At 38.5% G+C, this 16,672-nt stretch overlaps 1 protein-coding gene across 2 annotated transcripts; it reads right to left on the bottom strand.

Moving 5' to 3' along the window:
* PNPT1 (polyribonucleotide nucleotidyltransferase 1) lies at positions 1–15,402 on the bottom strand. Of its 2 annotated transcripts, XM_062490604.1 has the most exons (29): positions 15,200–15,402; positions 13,725–13,785; positions 13,336–13,410; positions 12,781–12,886; positions 12,287–12,336; positions 11,829–11,892; positions 11,694–11,741; positions 10,889–11,002; positions 10,484–10,670; positions 10,235–10,286; positions 9,455–9,512; positions 9,213–9,309; positions 9,015–9,117; positions 8,152–8,222; positions 7,501–7,537; positions 6,687–6,753; positions 6,492–6,581; positions 6,122–6,175; positions 5,906–6,012; positions 5,280–5,351; positions 5,124–5,187; positions 4,453–4,536; positions 3,829–3,912; positions 3,084–3,190; positions 2,929–2,984; positions 2,308–2,386; positions 1,888–1,935; positions 1,399–1,557; positions 1–783 (listed from the first exon to the last, which is right to left on the bottom strand). In XM_062490604.1, exons 1-28 carry the CDS (start codon positions 15,388–15,390, stop codon positions 1,405–1,407), a joined length of 2,379 nt encoding a protein of 792 aa, XP_062346588.1. In that variant the 5' UTR covers positions 15,391–15,402; the 3' UTR covers positions 1–783; positions 1,399–1,404. The 2 variants fall into 2 exon arrangements, with proteins under 2 accessions (XP_062346588.1, XP_062346587.1); XM_062490603.1 differs by lacking the exon at positions 1–783 and having other exon boundaries at positions 1,398–1,557; positions 15,200–15,390.
* Positions 15,403–16,672: the final 1,270 nt, after the last annotated feature.

The following is a 16,672-nucleotide window of genomic DNA, read 5'->3' on the forward strand; positions in this document are numbered from 1 at the left end:
TTTTCAAAGTCTGTACCTCACAGTAGAAAAATGAGTAATTCTCACAAGCCCCTGGCAAATGTTTTGAAGTTTAAAAAAGATCAGTGAACTCACTGAGGGAACATAATTAATAGAGGGATTAAGACACTCTTAATGGGAGTGTTTTGGGGGGAAGATTTATCACATAAATTGTTCAGTCCAAAAAAAGTATTTTTACTTTAATGTTTTAATTATGTGTTTTAAAAGTCAGCACAAACGAACCCAGGTGATAAGGGGTGATGTTTCAGCCAAGTTCTGCTCAGATATTGTAGCAGGTCTGAACCTTCTGAGAGCAACGTATTAATCTAAAACAACATTCATCATGTTAAAGGTGATACTTCTAAGTCTTTAGGTCTTGCTCAACATTCTTGTGCACTGAAAAGCCAGTAAAACTTTGTATAGGGTAATTCCTTCTCCCACAGAAGAGTTGTTCATTTCTTACTTCCCATATTCACAGTTTTATTTTGAGTGGATAACTCAAAAGAGAATCTTTAGCACTGAAATACCATCTTCTCAGTCTGCAGAATTCCACATTCTTGTATTCTTATCTCAACCTTGCGACACAGAATAAGGGCATGTTTCTGGTTTTGCTTTGAAGTTTTTAATCAATTTGAAGGCTTTGAAGTTCTCTATCACCTTTAAGCATAAATAGTGTGTGTTTTATAAATATGACTCACTACTATCCACCTGCAGATTCTAGAGAGGACATGTGGAGTTTCTAGCAAAGGTCACTTGCATTTTCACCAGCTGTCACATCTTTTCTTCCTGAAAGAGAGAAAACACTTTGTAAACAACTCATTATATCAAGGTATAGGATTCAAAACTGTTCCTCAAAACCAAGATTTCCTCAGTGAATTTTCCCTTCTTTTTGTGCTGTCAGTCATTCCTAGAAGGTTGCCACAGATTGCCTTGAGTTCCCACTGGTGCACTGTGCATTTGCCAATCTTGCTGTGTAACTGCTCCCAATTTTAACATCGGACACCTTCCTGTTCTAGCAGCTTTCTTAGAAAAACAAAACCCACATGAATTTTGGGAAAAATTGAGCCATATACCTTCTGGAAACTACTTCTAAGGAAAAGCTCTGGCCATTTCATTAATGGACTGAAAACTTCTCCATTATTGACTTAATCAAGAACACAGCTTATTTTTTTTTTCCTTCTCTTCCAATACCCTGCTTGTTTTGTTTTTTTTTCTTTAAAAGGTAGACAAAAAGGATGTTAGAGATGAACTAAGTTAAAAAGGATGTTAGAGATGAACTAAGTTTGTCTTGGACAGAGGGGGCTGTCCAAACTGCTCAGCACAAAGCCAGACTGCCACAATTCCTTCGCAGAGCTGTCAAGTGCAGCCCTGAGTCAGCTGAAGCTGCTCTGCTGGCCTTACCTGTCACTAGGATGATGTGGATGTCTGTGGAACAGCCCCTCCCAGGATAATGCTGTTTTTGTCTGTCAGGGTTTTCAGGGTGCTGCTGGCTGGGGATTGCAGGATTTTCCGTGAAAGCCTCATTCTGCCATCAGTGGGGTCACGGCCAAAGTATTTAACCTGGTGAGGAAACAGAGCGCTTTCACACTGACCACCTTTAAGAGCTGGAAATAGCATTTTCCTTAAAAGATGGGGGGTTGGGTTTGAGTTTTTATCAGTTTGATGCTAGAAAAGCCATTAATAGGCATCCTTTAGCCTATACTGCTGTCAAGAGTACAACATTAAATAAATCTAATTTGAATGACCAGGCTTTTAACTAGTACAGAAAGGGAATCCAATATGGAAAAAATATTTTCTTCATAAACACTACATGAATAATCAGAAAAATAATCAAATTTTAAAATATAAACAGCATTTTATTAGCATTTTAAAGTAAAAAAAAATAATTACCTGAATTTCTTGTCCAACTTCTAATCCCAGAGCACTAGGGTGTTTAATCTAGAACAGAGTGTTTTATAGAAATAAAATTATCAGAGTTGGTTACAAAAATCCCTTCTTTCAGGGGTTATTCATGCTACATGTCAACCCAGTGGCTCAGCACTACCTTAGGAACAACAGGTTTCTGAGTATCACATGGAAAAGGATATTGCAGAGCCAAAAAACTTGGTCTAAAAACAACTGCAGCAGTCACAGTTGAATCTTTGCAGCTTTTAGTACAGGGCAGGAAGAATTAGAACAACCAAGTGCTGCTAATTAAGAGGTTTTAACCTGGAAATGGACTGTGGAACAAGAGTAAGTGTGTTACAGCCATGCCAACTGGTTAAAAATAAAACTAATTGCCCATTTTATACCTGTTTAAGGATGGGTTACCTTTCTTTGATCCAGCTGTGAATTATGAAGTAATACTGGGGTCATGTTTGGATACAGTTTTACCATCACTCCAGAATCCCTGAAGCAGCAGACAGCACAGTTATTTCAAAGTACATCCAGAAAAGTCCACATTTCACTCTGCATATGGGCCGCAAAGCAAACATTTATAAACTTCTCACAAATAAAATTTTACTCATCCCTTTTTAAAAATAACACATCTACTAATTTCTCCTTAATTGGAAGTGGCTGAGAATTTCTCATTTTAGGGCAATATTTCATTAACAGGTACCATCCAAAAGGTAATTTTTACGAGACAGATACTGTGATGAAAAGTGGAAAGCAAATTCATGCCATCACTTTCAGATTCAAAGATGAAAGAGGCCTTTAATTTTATAATTTAGAGATATTCTAAAAACTAAACAAACAGCAACAACCCCCGGCTTTATCAGGAAACAAAAATATTTTCACAAGAAAAAGTATCAGAAATGATGCAGGTGCCAATATCCCCAGCATGAGTTTGGCACTCTTAAAAAAACCCAATGATTATTTTACATAATATTTAGGTATCAGGAATACACCTATGTAAATAAGTTAACTGCAACTCCAAAGCACTTTTTATACCTTATTTCAGTAATTGTGGCTGTATATATTGCCCCAAATTCCAAATTAACTTCTTGCTGTAGAAGGGGAAAAAAAAAAAAGAAACCAGTAAGACACCAAGACACAAAGTCACAAAGAGTGAAGTAGAGAAACTAAAGGCAGAAGTGTGTCCTTACATCATCTTTGCAGATTTCCCCGATGAATTCCCTGGCCTCGTGCATTGCCCCTGGTGTGGGGGCAAACACAGAATATGTCTCTTCATCCAGCTGACTGACAGTCACACCTGAAAATGGGGATTTAGGAAAGCACTTAGGGGCACACTGCAGGAAAGTCAGACTCAGTAAAGACTTGCTCAGAGCAGAACTGTTTTGTACACCTCAGAATTCTGATCATTATTTAATCTTGTTCAATTTAGGCACTGAACAACTGCATATGGCCACCACCTCCTTGCAAATACCTCTATAAACTTGTGGGCCATAAAGGAACACAAAATTATTTTTATAATCCTTTAAAGGCAGGAGAAAAAATCCTGAATAAATGGTGAGGATTATGAATCAATTTTCCAGAGATTTTTAATAATATTTGCATTACTAGCTGAAGGAAATGAAAGTGTTTTGGAGCCAGAATGGTAACATTTCTTTAAAATTTCCTTCTAGAGTTCTGTGGCCAGACCACACAGGCTTGCAACCAAAGGGAAATAGGATTTTTCCTCCTTTTCTCCACCCCAATCCCCTGGGAGGCATTAATCAAGATTAATTAACCAGAGCATTAAGGGTTTCAGGTCCAAAGCAGAGCATCCACCTGTACTCTACAGATAACAGTATTTTTTAATTTTCAGTTTGCAACGAGCATTGAAACAGCTCAACATACAAGTCTGAAACATATGAGCATAAATTATCACAGGGATCAGGAATGTCTCACCAGTCTGTGCTTGAAGTTTTTTCAAATTGTAAGCCCCAGGACCAACGAATCTTAATCTTTTTGATAAGGGAACGTGGATAGTTTCTGAAAGAACATTTAGAAATCCTTTGAAGTGCTAAATATAATCATATTGAAAGCCATCACACAAGAAGGCATATTCATTTAGCATTTGATCTCTTCCAGCTACCTGTGGCATTTGCTGAACAGGGATGTAGTTACAGGTAAGAACTGAAATAAATGAAGACAAAGAATACACTCTGATGACTGGAAATTATCTTAAGCCATACTGATACTCTCATCTATATTAATTCTGATTTTGTGAGAGCTTCGCATAACTTCACTTAAATTCTATTTTCTGGTGTACATTGATATACAAGTGCTGACCCACGTGGCAAAAAAAAAAAAAACAAAAAAAAAAAACAAAACCAAAAATAACCAAAACCCCTCCACAAATTATCTCCACAGGGCAAGGGCAATAATACACAACAATCAATTAAAAAAAAACAAAAAAACAAAACAAAAAAAAAAAAAAAAAAAAAAAAAACAAAAACAAACCCCAGCCATTTTAAGTGGAAGTTTATTGCTAAAAATTATGAAAGTTATGAATTCAAACAATAACATTACCTACAACTGGTCCACTTTCTTTTCTGTTAGGTCTGGGTTTTGCCAGTGTTTGGTTCATAATTTGTAAAATCTCCCTCTTTGCAGCTAGAGGGAATAATAATAAAAATAATTATTAATAATAAAATTTTAAAAATTAAAAAATTAAAAGCCAGTAATTTTGTGTATGATTAATATAAATGTATGAAGTTTTTGTTACACAGTAGAAAAACATTCCTTGTCAAAACCTGTCTCCTGCCTAGCTGCAGAATGTCAAGCTTCAAGTTTTCCAACTCATTAAATCCTTATTAAACCATGTAGCTTCATTTTCTCATGTGCTTCAAGAATATTTTAGCTGCACACGAAAAACGTCAGAATACAGATGGGAGCAAGTTTCACATGCAAATATAGCTGAAATTATGTGAAATGAAAGTTTGCTGTTATTTTTATTACTTCATCCTGTTGGATTTAAACTAAGTCATGTAACGTGTGTTAGTCCAAATCATGCAATGGCTGAAGTTACTTTGGAGCTTATTGACTAAGCCAAACCCATTTCATAAAGATAGAAGCTAGTTTTTTTTCCACAATGAGAACAAGAAAAAATAATAGTTTATCATTTAGTTTCATAAAACTTAATTAAGTTTTCATTATCATATTTAATTATAAAATGGGTGCAAATCCAAGCACAGACCTACCTGTAGCTTGCTGAATAGCTTCCACCACAATTTTTATTGGTATTCCTGGCAGCTTGAGATCAACCTGACATGAGAAGAATTAAAAGTGCCATCACCATGTCAGGAAAGCTCTTCTAATACTCAGTTTCACTTGAGGAAGGTTCCATGTCACAATACCTGCAGTGCTGTTATCCCTTTATTGGTGCCTGCCATCTTGAAATCCATATCTCCATAGTAATCTTCAATTCCCTGCCAGCACAGACAGACAAAACCAAGTTGGAGTCATTTTATCCCAATATACCAAAAGTACAGAGGAATTACTTTTGAGACTTCCACATTTTCTTCAGCTTTATTTTGCTGTTCAGGACTAACACTGTTCCTTTCTCTCCTTGGAAATTAAGAGCTTTTGTGGACAATAAAGCTGACCCACAGCTGATCTTGTGCTGTCAGTGGTTGCACATTTTCTTCCCCAGCCACTCTTCCAAGTGCTCATTGTCCACCCAATCTATTCTGTCTTTCAGTAAATTATTCACCTTTTTCTCCCATGAGGAAAGACAACATTAACTGGAAGGAGAAAGCTTATGAGTGCTTAAATAACAAATAACACAGAAAATAAGAAACACGACTGGACAATTTCATACAAAATTTTCAAAATAAGGGAGGAATTTGGGAGATAAAACAGAAAAGATGCAACTAATTTTTCCAGGAGAGATGTTCCAGAATTGGCTGGGTAAAAGGTCACAGAAGGCAGCCAGAAAAGGCATTTTTTAAGCAGCAACAATAACAATGTGAGGAACACTCACCAGGATGTCTGTCAGCAAGCGATAGTCCTCAATATCCCCTTTTCCTTGGCTGCACTTGGTAATGAGGCCTATGGCCACACCTGCCACTGCATTTGACACTGGAACTCCTGGGAGTGGCAAAAAGAAAAGAAAAGAAAAACAACATTTCTGAAGCCTTTGTTCATTTCCAGATCCTGCAACACACTAGTTTATCCTTTTAAGTGACTTATTTTATACCTGCATCCATTAATGCTAAACTTCCACCGCATGCAGAAGCCATTGAGGACGATCCTGGAGTTGGAATACAGGAAAAAAAAAACCAGGAATTAAACATCAAAAAATGGGTCTCAATACAAGCTAGAGTTATTTTCTTCATCCTGTAGCATAAAAATGCCCCCAAATACCATTTTATTAAATCAAGAAAGGTCTATTGTTCATGAACATTTACATGCTTTCTATTTTAAATATTTCAGGTAATAGTTACTAAGAATATATAAACTGAAATCTATTCTTTAGCATGCCTATAAATCAAGTTTGTCAAACATAAGCTTTTTAAGAACCAAATTTAGTCTCCAGCACTAGGTCAAAAATGAGAAAATCCTAATACCATTTGATTCTAAGACTTCAGAAGTAACTCGGATTGTGAATGGGAAATTCTGGGGTATAACTGGTTTCAAAGCCCGTTCTGCCAGTGCACCTGTTTAAAAAAAAAAAAACCAAAACAACCACTAAGTGATCCATAAATAAAAGTCAGATAAAATATTGGAACTTTCAGCATGGGATTTCTCTAGTCTGGATTTACCATGTCCAAGCTCTCTCCTGTTCATCCCAGTAACTTTGCCAATCTCATTGGTTGCATAAGGTGGAAACTATGAAGCAAAAAAAAGTGTAGACAGAAAATTAACCTGCTTTTCTTTTCCATTTTAGAACATACACTTAGAAAAATATCTTTGAAGATTTGGTGCATCTCAAGGTAAAAATACATTAAAAAATCAAATGATCAAACCACCACATGACTTCTGTCAGTCACATGGTTTGCAAACCAGGACCAGTTTAGGTAATGTTTAGTAAATGTTTTACTTCCACAAGATTAAAGAGAATAAAAGACTAGCAAGGTAGCTAAGAGAGAACACAAGAAGCTTCCTCCAAATAAACTTGTCAAACAACCTAGCAGAAATATTATTTGTGTCATAGAGATAATGGAACAAGATCTGCCTGTTGCCTGTAGGAAATACTTTGTACAAGCTCCAAAGGCTGAGAGAGATGCAAGATGTAAAAGCATTTGTTTACTAATGTTGTGCCACATCAGCTGAACATATTAACAGAGTTTTCTAAAAATAATAGCACAGATTCATCCTGCTTTCAGTAAGAACTTGTTCTGAAGGAGCTCACCTAATGTTATGGCATTGAAAAGGCTGTATAAAATGCCAATTTACAAATTATCTTATGCTTTTCAGGAAACCAGCACTTCTGCTCATATAAATTCAGGCATGAATTAGCATAAATACATTTTAGCAAATCTAGAGTTAATTTCTAACTTTGGAAGTGATCAACTGCATCTTTAAAAGCAAGACATGAAGCCCATGCAGAAAGCTGTGACACAGGAAAACTCTCACCTCATAATGCAGCATGAAGTTTTTATCTTTTATTCCACTATTAATTAAAAACAAGACTGTGTTAGAACAGGAGCAACCAAACTTGTTATACACACAACTTCTAATTGAAACTAATATTGTTATGCTTACAAATGGACCTAGCCAAAACCAAGAAATCAGTAAATTTGCTGGTCCCCCCCAGTTACCAAAATGAGAGACTATGGACAAGGGTAACAAGGGTTTAACTACAGTAAAGCTGAGACATTAAAATGTAAAAGCTCCCACACTGGGATGGAATCACTGGGGTGACATCACTGAAATGTAGTTTTAAAGGGAGTTAATTTCACTTTAGCCTTCAGCAATAAAGTGTTAAAAGCACAAGGACCTGCTTGCTACATCCTAAGTTAAATTTCCACAAATATTTTAAATGTATAAACCATACTGGATGTTACCTGTAACACCCTCCAATTTCAAATGTGTGCTATGGAGTTAATGTCACCCCCATACAAACCCACTGCCATGATCTCTGGAAAACAGGCCACTTCAAATTCTAATTTTACACATTTTTCAGTCCTGAAAAAGTATCTATGTCAAAGGTCAAGGGAATTTCATCAAATGTGCTTAAATGCTCACCCTCTTGTTACTACTGCCAAAGCACCAAGACATACATACCTCACTGCTGTGGAGATAACATCTGATTTTACACTCGATTCTAGAGAGTCAAATGTAACTGTACACAGAACCTAAAATAAAAACGAACTAAAATAAAAGATAAACCCCTCTTAAACCCTTCCAGCCATCACGAATGTTACTGTTTAAGAAGAATCAAAAATAATTAGTTCAGCAGCAAATGAGATGCCATCACCTACCACTTGTACAAACTTTTTATCTCCATCACACAAACTTACTCACAATCTGGGAAGATCACACAATCTTACAAGCAATCCAATTTAAAAATACTAATTTAATGCTTCTTAAGTAGGAGCCAAGAGCAGTTTGCTCCCTAGGAAACCTTTAAGAGACAGGGCCAGCTGCAGCCACAATGTTGCTTGTGCCTGTTTCCCACAGAGACCTGCAGTGGGTGTTATTTTTAGTAGAATAAGAGGGGACAACACTGAGGAGTAAATCACTGTTTGCAACTGCCACCCTAAGTCAGTGCAATAAGAAATCAGTTCAATCTGATAGTGTTCCAGCAAAAGGAGCTGGAAAAGTACAGAAGACCAAGTCTTGAGTACAATCTTAATTCAATCCGCCCAACAGCTGACACTTTTGGCAAAGAGGAGAAAAAAAAATCCTCTCATTATTGCAATTTTTTGGGTAAAATTTCCCTATCTGAAGTTGCTTTTAAAAGATTTCTCACGACGTGCACAATTTAGCAGTGCCCTACACACCAATGTACTTACCAACCTACACACCACTTCTGCTTCTTACTATTTAAATGTGAAGGAAGAAGAAACCTGGCATTTAAATGAAAGACCCAAATCTTTCAGCTTTTGATAATTCATTGATCATTTCTGATGCTTAAGTGACACTACCTGTGTTTGACCTCTTTGAAATAAGGCTGATCCATGAAGCATTTTGAACATGTTCACTTCACATTTAATGTCTCTGAGGGAAGTCAAATCTCTCCCATCACACCTGAAGTGACAAAGAGAAATTAAGAGATCAGTTAAACCATAGTCTTGAACTAAAAGCTGACAGAAATATTATCAGTAGGAGTTTGACACACCCACCTTCTATATTCATTTAGCACAAGATTTCTAAAAATATCCTTTGAAACCACATTGAAAGATTCCATGATTTCATAAGGCTCAGCCTCCGGAAATTTTTCTGAGTATAGAAAAGAAATTGCATCTGAAGTTGGGAAAATAATTTTATAGAACTTTAACTAAAATAGCTTCCAACAAAGAGCATACTCTAACTCCAAGCAGTGCTGCCTGCACTGAAGCATTCTCTGAATATTAACAAAAACTACCTTTCAGCTGTTCTTCTGTTTCAAGCCTTATTTTGTTGATTGCTTCATCTCTGGAAATCTAGAACACAGGATTTGCAACCAGTTAACTCTACAGGGCAGAACAACAACAGAGGTTTGGGGCTGTGTTTATTTAAAGAGGTGTAAACATTTAAGGAATAAGGAACAGAACTGTCACACAAATTCAAAAATCAATAATCAGCTTGGAAGGGACCTCAAGGGTTGTGTGGTCCAACCTTTCCCAGCAAAAGCAGCATCTAGACAAGACAGCCCAGCACCCTTCCCCCAAGTGAACCCTAAAAATGTCCCACACTGGGGAGTCCACCATTTCCCTGGGCATATTATCCCAGTGAGTGATAATTTTTCCCAAGGAGAACATTGCTTTTTTGCCCAATCAGAACCTCTCAGGAATAACCTGCACCCATTTCCCATCATCTTTTCCATGTGACTCCTTGGGAAAAGGGAGTCTCCACCTCCACATAATCCAAACAAATATTCTGGTAGGTAAGAACTTAGAGAACAATTTATTATTACTATTACAAATAGATGCTGGGAAGGAGACAAGCTAAAATTGCAGAAACACTGAGGTTGGAAAAGACCTCAGATCATCCAGGCCAACCTATGATCACCACCTTGTCAACCAGACCATGGCACATCCAGTCTTCCCTTAAAACACCTCCATGGACAGAGCCTAAAGTGTCAGAAGCTTAAATAACTCTATCTCATTATAGTTTCATTATGATATTTATTAAAAAAATAATTATATCACAATTGATTACTTACTTTATCATGGCTTGAATCTGTGAACACTGCATAGATCTTGTTAGAAGCAAGTCTTTAGGGAGAAAAGGAAGAATTTTTGAAAACACAGCTTAAAACCCACTTCTATAATTAGGTTTTCTTCCTTTTTTTTTTTTTCTTTTTTTGAGGACTAAATGTTTGAAAAGCATTTAGTGAAATACCAGTCTGGTGAAAGCCCCAGACTGATACTTATAAACATTCCCACATCTGCATTACTTGCTGTGAACTTACTTCTTTGCAAGTTCCACAATCTCTTCAGGAGCAATAAATAATTTCTGGACAGTTCTCTTTGCTACACCCCGCTCCTTCACCAGCTGCTGAATGCCCTGGATGATCTGCTGGGTCTGCTTCACCCCCACTTTGATAGCATGGCAGAAGTCTTGCTGCAAGACGTTCTCAGCAGTTGCTTCCAGCATAACTAGCAATGGGAAGATAAAAATTAATTAAATTCCTGATTTACTGTTCAATGGCAATCTAACTCAACTGAGAAATATGAGGGAATCTACTTTACTCGACCAAAAGTTACCTATCACTGCTGTTTGCTCCTACTATTGTACAAAAATCCACATTTCAAAGATAAGGAAAACATGTGCAAATATTTCCAAGCCCTTATCAGACAACAATTAACCTACTTACCAACTTGACTTTGTGGAGCTCCAGCAACAATTAAATTTAGAGCACTAGAGGCCATCTCTTTTCGAGTTGGATTGATAACAGTCTCTCCATCCACCAGCCCTACCCTTACTGCACCTGCAAAGAAACTCCAGAAGGTTATTTATTATTATAATAAGGAAGTTCTTTAAGGCATCACTTTACTCTGAAAGTTTCACAGCTGATAACAATCATTAAAGCTACAGACTTTAAAATAGTTTTAAAATATCAGCACGTTGACTGGTCATGAAAAACAAACCTAGAAGACAAAATTATCTATTCTATTTTTCTTTTAGGTACTATTAGTGGGCAGGGCAAATAATGCTAAGTAGTATTACACACAGTGCTGTGAGTTTACTGGGAGTTTTTTGTCATTTCAGCTCATGTTTTCTAGAAAAAAAGGCAGCTGGAAGGAAGATAGTTGTTCAGTATTTGTTCTTGGGTAGATCTTCTCCCAGAAAATACCCACAATGAAATAAATCTTTTTTTGAGTTCCTTGAGGAAAAGTATTCTGAACCAGCTACTTTCCAATGAATGTTTCTCTTAAGAGAAAGTTAGTTAATTGGTCTCCATAGTAAACTATTTCTGTATTGTACTTCCTCCAAGAAGTGCATTTAGTCCAGAAAAAATAATCCCTTGAAGTGCAATAATTCTACCTATTGTAAAATTATTTCCAATGCTTGGAATTTAATGGTTACATTCAACTTCTAGTTAAAAAAGCAAAGTACCACCTCTGGTCCAAGTCTTCCATTGTATCAAAAGCACCCATAACTTCAGAATGTTTACTTACCAATAGGACCATTCCAGGGGATATCAGACAAAGCAAGTGCTGCAGAAGCTGAAAGGAAGACAAAAATCTGGATTAGGAAAAAATCTGATCTCATTAAATCCCACCAAAGCACCAAATTTCTCACAGCCCTCTTACCTCCATTAATTGCCAGAATGTCAGGATCATTGACACCATCTACTGCTAAAAGATTACAAAGGATCTGGCATAAGATAAAAGAAAATGAATAATTTTGACCTACATGTTTTTATTACCTGTCAATACAAAGCTAAGGACACAGAACCCCTACATTCCACATATCTACACAAGCCAATGCTGCACATGGAAATTTTTTCAGGCATTTAAAATACAAAGATGACAATAAACCCCCACTAATGGATAACACTGCACCACATCATACATAAAATATTTACTATTAGCATCTTCCTCTGTTAAAATACAGAGATTTTAATTTTGTTCCTGCATCTTGACCACAAAATTTGGAAAGTAGGATGCAATAAAACTAATTTAAGACAAGGAGATGACACATTAAAAAGCAACATGAAATTTTCCTTGGCCATATCCAAGTTTTCTGTTTTGAAGGTAGCACAACCTACCTGTGTATCATAAAAGTAGCCTGCTGGGAAGAGTGGCCTGATTGACCGATCTGCAAAGGAAATAATCAAACTCTAACAAGTTGTTTGCTTTCAATAGTTAATATTCAGTTTGTCTTGCAACAACTCCACAAGAAAATGACAAAATAGGGATAAAAAAAAAAAAACCAACCCAACAAAAAAAAAAAAAAAAAAAAACACAACAAAAAAACCCTCACAAACACCCCCCCCCCCCCCCCCCCAGAGAGAGAGAGAGAGAGAGAGAGAGAGAGAGAGAGAGAGAGAGACAGAGACAAGGCAGAAAACCTAGCAGGACATCTAGCATGACATACATGACCTTAAAATTTTTATAGCATTGATAAAGAATACATTAAAAATTTGTTTTCTGGCATTACTACAGAAACAATTAACTGCAAACAGCAGTTGATAATTACTATTATTTTCCAACAATCCTGAGAAAACTACAACTTTTTCAAATGATTAATGTTTCAGCCTACCTATTACTCTGCTTGTAAGAATTTCTTTATCAGTGGAGCCAAGCTCTCTTCTTAGATAGTTTGTAGGAATTCTTCCTGCTGCAGCAGCTTTCTGGCGGTAGTCAACCTCCCAAAAACAAGTCAGGGATTATTAATTAAAACTGAGTATTTACTGCAAAGCCACAGAAACGCTCACACGGGACCTCTGGGATCATCCAGTTCCAACCCCAGTTATATACTTCCCACCCCTAACTATCTCAGTCAGACCTTTAAGCCTCACAATCCAAACAGTTTTCCACACAACCAAGCTCTAACATTTGGGCTTGGATGTTGTGATAAAGTTCACAAGGGCTTTGAAGAAAGCCTCACTAAAGCCAAGGCAGACAACATCCAAGGTTCATGCCTCATCCACACCAGGATCCTGGATTTTATCATCAACTGCAGTTCTGAAGTCCAGGGTCTGTCATCTCTTTGCATTCCCTGTTCTCTCCAGTATCCTGAACTCACTATTTAAAGACTATGGCTGCTAAGCTGAGCACTGATTAGCACAAAACTATTTCTGTCATTAGTACTTACCACTAATGGCATAAACTGAGATGGAGAGGGCTTGGTTTTGCTGACTGCTGTGACCATCACTGCTGTGTCACCTAGCTAGGTTCAAAAAAATAGGTAAAAACTTAAGTTATCCTCCCCCCCTAAAAAATCCCCCAAACTTCCAACATTCTAAATTTCTTCTAAAACCAGTAATTCTTAAGAATTATACTCTGCAGAAAATCACCACAGAAATCCACACTTCATACCACTGCTTTTGCTTTTCAAACGTATTTTTTCCTGTAATACACAGCTGTCCCTTCACTTGAGGCTCTATATCCCACAGGCTCTCATGCCCAGACAATGACTGTTAAGATACAGGAATTCTGAAGCTGCACAATTTTTAACTCTTTTTTTTGTTTGTTTGTTTTTACCTGAACAACAGCAGATCCATCAGCAAACTTTGCAAGTTTTCCAGAAGACAGCTCCATCTTTCTAAAGAAAAGAAACAACCCATTACACTAGTTTGCAGCAAATTCATGTACCTTTCCTAGCAATTTCTGCATTCATCTCTAGCCTCAACTGCAAAAAATAAAGGCTATGCTTCACAATAGATATAAAAATCCTCCTTAGATATGACAATTGAAACTCTTGGTGCAAAAGTGACCAAATCCACTTAAATTTTAAGTGGTTTAGTCTCAGGTGTCATGCTTCCTTTACCTTGAAGCAAAGCCTTGTAGCACATTGGCTATCCCCAGCAGTTATATCCACGCCTTGGAGGCAAATGTGAATCATCACCTGATCCAGCTGGGGTTTAGCCAGTGAAAAACATTCTCTCTTACAGGCCTGCTGGCACACTTCCCACCACAGCTGCAGAATATTCCCTCCTTCATGGCAGAGGATAGAGTGGCAAGACAATTATGACACACTTGAGAGTGAGATATGGATTATTTATTCCAGGGTTGTGCTGGGTACTCAGTGCTATTGCACAAGCCCAGCACACCCTCCTGATTTTCCATGCCATTATTTAAACACAGAAATCCAGAGCTAGTCCCTTCCCAAGCACAGCCCCTCTATTATGATTAGTTAGTAATTTCTAAATAAGTTATCCCAGGTAACCTGTTCACATGTTTAGGGGAACACCTGGGCAAGGCCCTTATGACCTGTAGGTGTGATTTTTACTGTTGTAATGAACACAGTTCAGCTGTAGAATCACAGAATGGTTTGGGTAGGAAGGCATCCTGAAGATCATTGAGTTCCACCCCTCCACTACCCCAGAATGCTCCAAGCCCCATCCAACCTAGCTTTAAACACTTCCAGGGATGTGGCAGCACAGCTTCTCTGGGCAACCTGTGCCAGGGCCTCAGAGGGAAGGTTATTTTTCCCCTAATATCCCATCTAAACTTACTGTCTTGCAATTCTTACTCATTCCCTGTTGTCCTGTCACTCCACACTCTCCATCTTTCTAGGCATGTACTGGAAGGCCACAACTAAGCAACCCCAGCGATTCTCTTCTCCAGGCTGAACAATCCCGTTCTCTCAGCCTTTCCCCACTGCAGAGGTCTCCATCCCTCTGATCAACTTGGTGGCCTCGAATATTTCGCTAAGATAGCAATGCACACATAGACATCCACCAGCATCTTCAATTACTGCATCCTTAGGGCTCGTTATTTCCCGGATGCCCCTGACTAAGCGATGACAAGGCTGATTCCACTGGTCCACTCCCCTTTTTTGCAGATAAGGCTTGGCAGCACACCAAGATCCGACATCAAACATCCCGACTGAGGATAACCTGGACACATTCCGCATTTTGCACCAGTTTTTCCTCATGTTTGCGTTACTCTCCAGCCGAGAGAGCGCTCTGCCCTGCCGCCTCCCCCCCCACCTCCCCCAAACTCAGAGTCCTCACCTGCCGCCCACCTCCACAGTCACGGCCCGCCCAGCCCAGGGTTTGGGCCCCGCCGCGGCGCCACGGCGGAGTATCCAGGATAGGGCGGGGCGGCCCAGGGGCAGGACCCGCCGCCACCGCGCCGCGGCCCCGCTGCCATCCCAGGACAGCGCTCCCAGCGCAGCACGGCCGCAGCTCAGGGCGGCCGCCATAGCGGCAGGAAGGGGCGGCCGTGCGATTGGCTCGGGGGAGCGGCGCCTCGCAGTAAGAGCGAAGCGGATTGGCTAAGGCGCTACCGCGCGGGTTTCAGTTCCGTACGGGCGCTATAGCGGCTGAGGGGGGTCAGAAAGCTCAGGGCGCGCGAATGTGGGTATTCAGCCGCTTTAGAGTCCTGAGGTAAAAAGCGTCATAAAAAGGTCTTGGAGCCACCTCGGGCTGGAATCTGAGGAAAACCCGATGGAACGGGGGCTTGGACCGAGGAAGATGACACCTGCATCGGGCTGCCGCCTCAGGAGCCCAGGGAGCACCTGGGAAAGTTTTCCCCGCCTCTGCCTGAGGATTAGGCCCGAAGGTCGGCTTCAATTGATGAGGGGAAAAATATATGTATTTGGAGTTGAGTTGATTTACCCCACAGATCTCGCTCTCTAATACACCTACCAAAAAGAACGCGAAAAACTCCAACCAAACAAAAAATAAAAACACTCAAAAGAACCCCACCAGTAAGCCCCTCCATCCCAAAAAAAAAAAAAAAAAAAAAAAAAAAAAAATAAAAAAAGGAAACTACCCCAAAACACACTTTCAAGGAGCACCAAAATAATCTGCAATGTGCAAGAAGAAGGTTAGAACACAGATATTGCTTATCACAAATGTGTGCTCTTACAATGCTCAGAGTGCATCAAAATGTCACTGAAGGGGCAGTGGTTTTGTTACTTTATTAATTATTCCTCAGTATATTGTAAAATAGATTAGCAATTAGTGTTAGTTATGTTGCTGAGGTGAGTGAACAATAACGTGACTGTGGAGATCTGATCACACCAACAGTGTGATAGTCACATATCACCTTAAACTTGTCTGCCATCTGGATTAACAATTTAAAATTGGCAAGTAATTAATAAAAAAAACTTAATAATTTGCTACTATTTTATTTCTAAAGCTATTTTGATAGTGCTTGTTTACTTAACTGGAGTTTTCTCTCCAAGTTGCTTTTATAGGAAACAGATTCACTGGGAGAGCAGCCCAAGCAATATTTTTTCTTTTGTGCCAATGTGTTTCTTATTGTTTTGGCAAGACACAAAAGAGAGAAGAAAATGATCAAAAATTTGGGATTTGGCCTGGGCAAAAGGACTGTTAACTTCATCCAGATTTACAATTTATTGGTACAGTTTTATTTGGTACAAGAATATATTAGCTGGAAAAGCAGAACTGTTCCCCATATTCTCTTGAATTCACATTTACTTTGCTGCTGACAAACACACAATTGTTTGGAATGTTTTT

This window comes from Cinclus cinclus, chromosome 3 (assembly GCF_963662255.1).
Source record: "Cinclus cinclus chromosome 3, bCinCin1.1, whole genome shotgun sequence".
Lineage (NCBI taxonomy): Eukaryota > Metazoa > Chordata > Aves > Passeriformes > Cinclidae > Cinclus > Cinclus cinclus.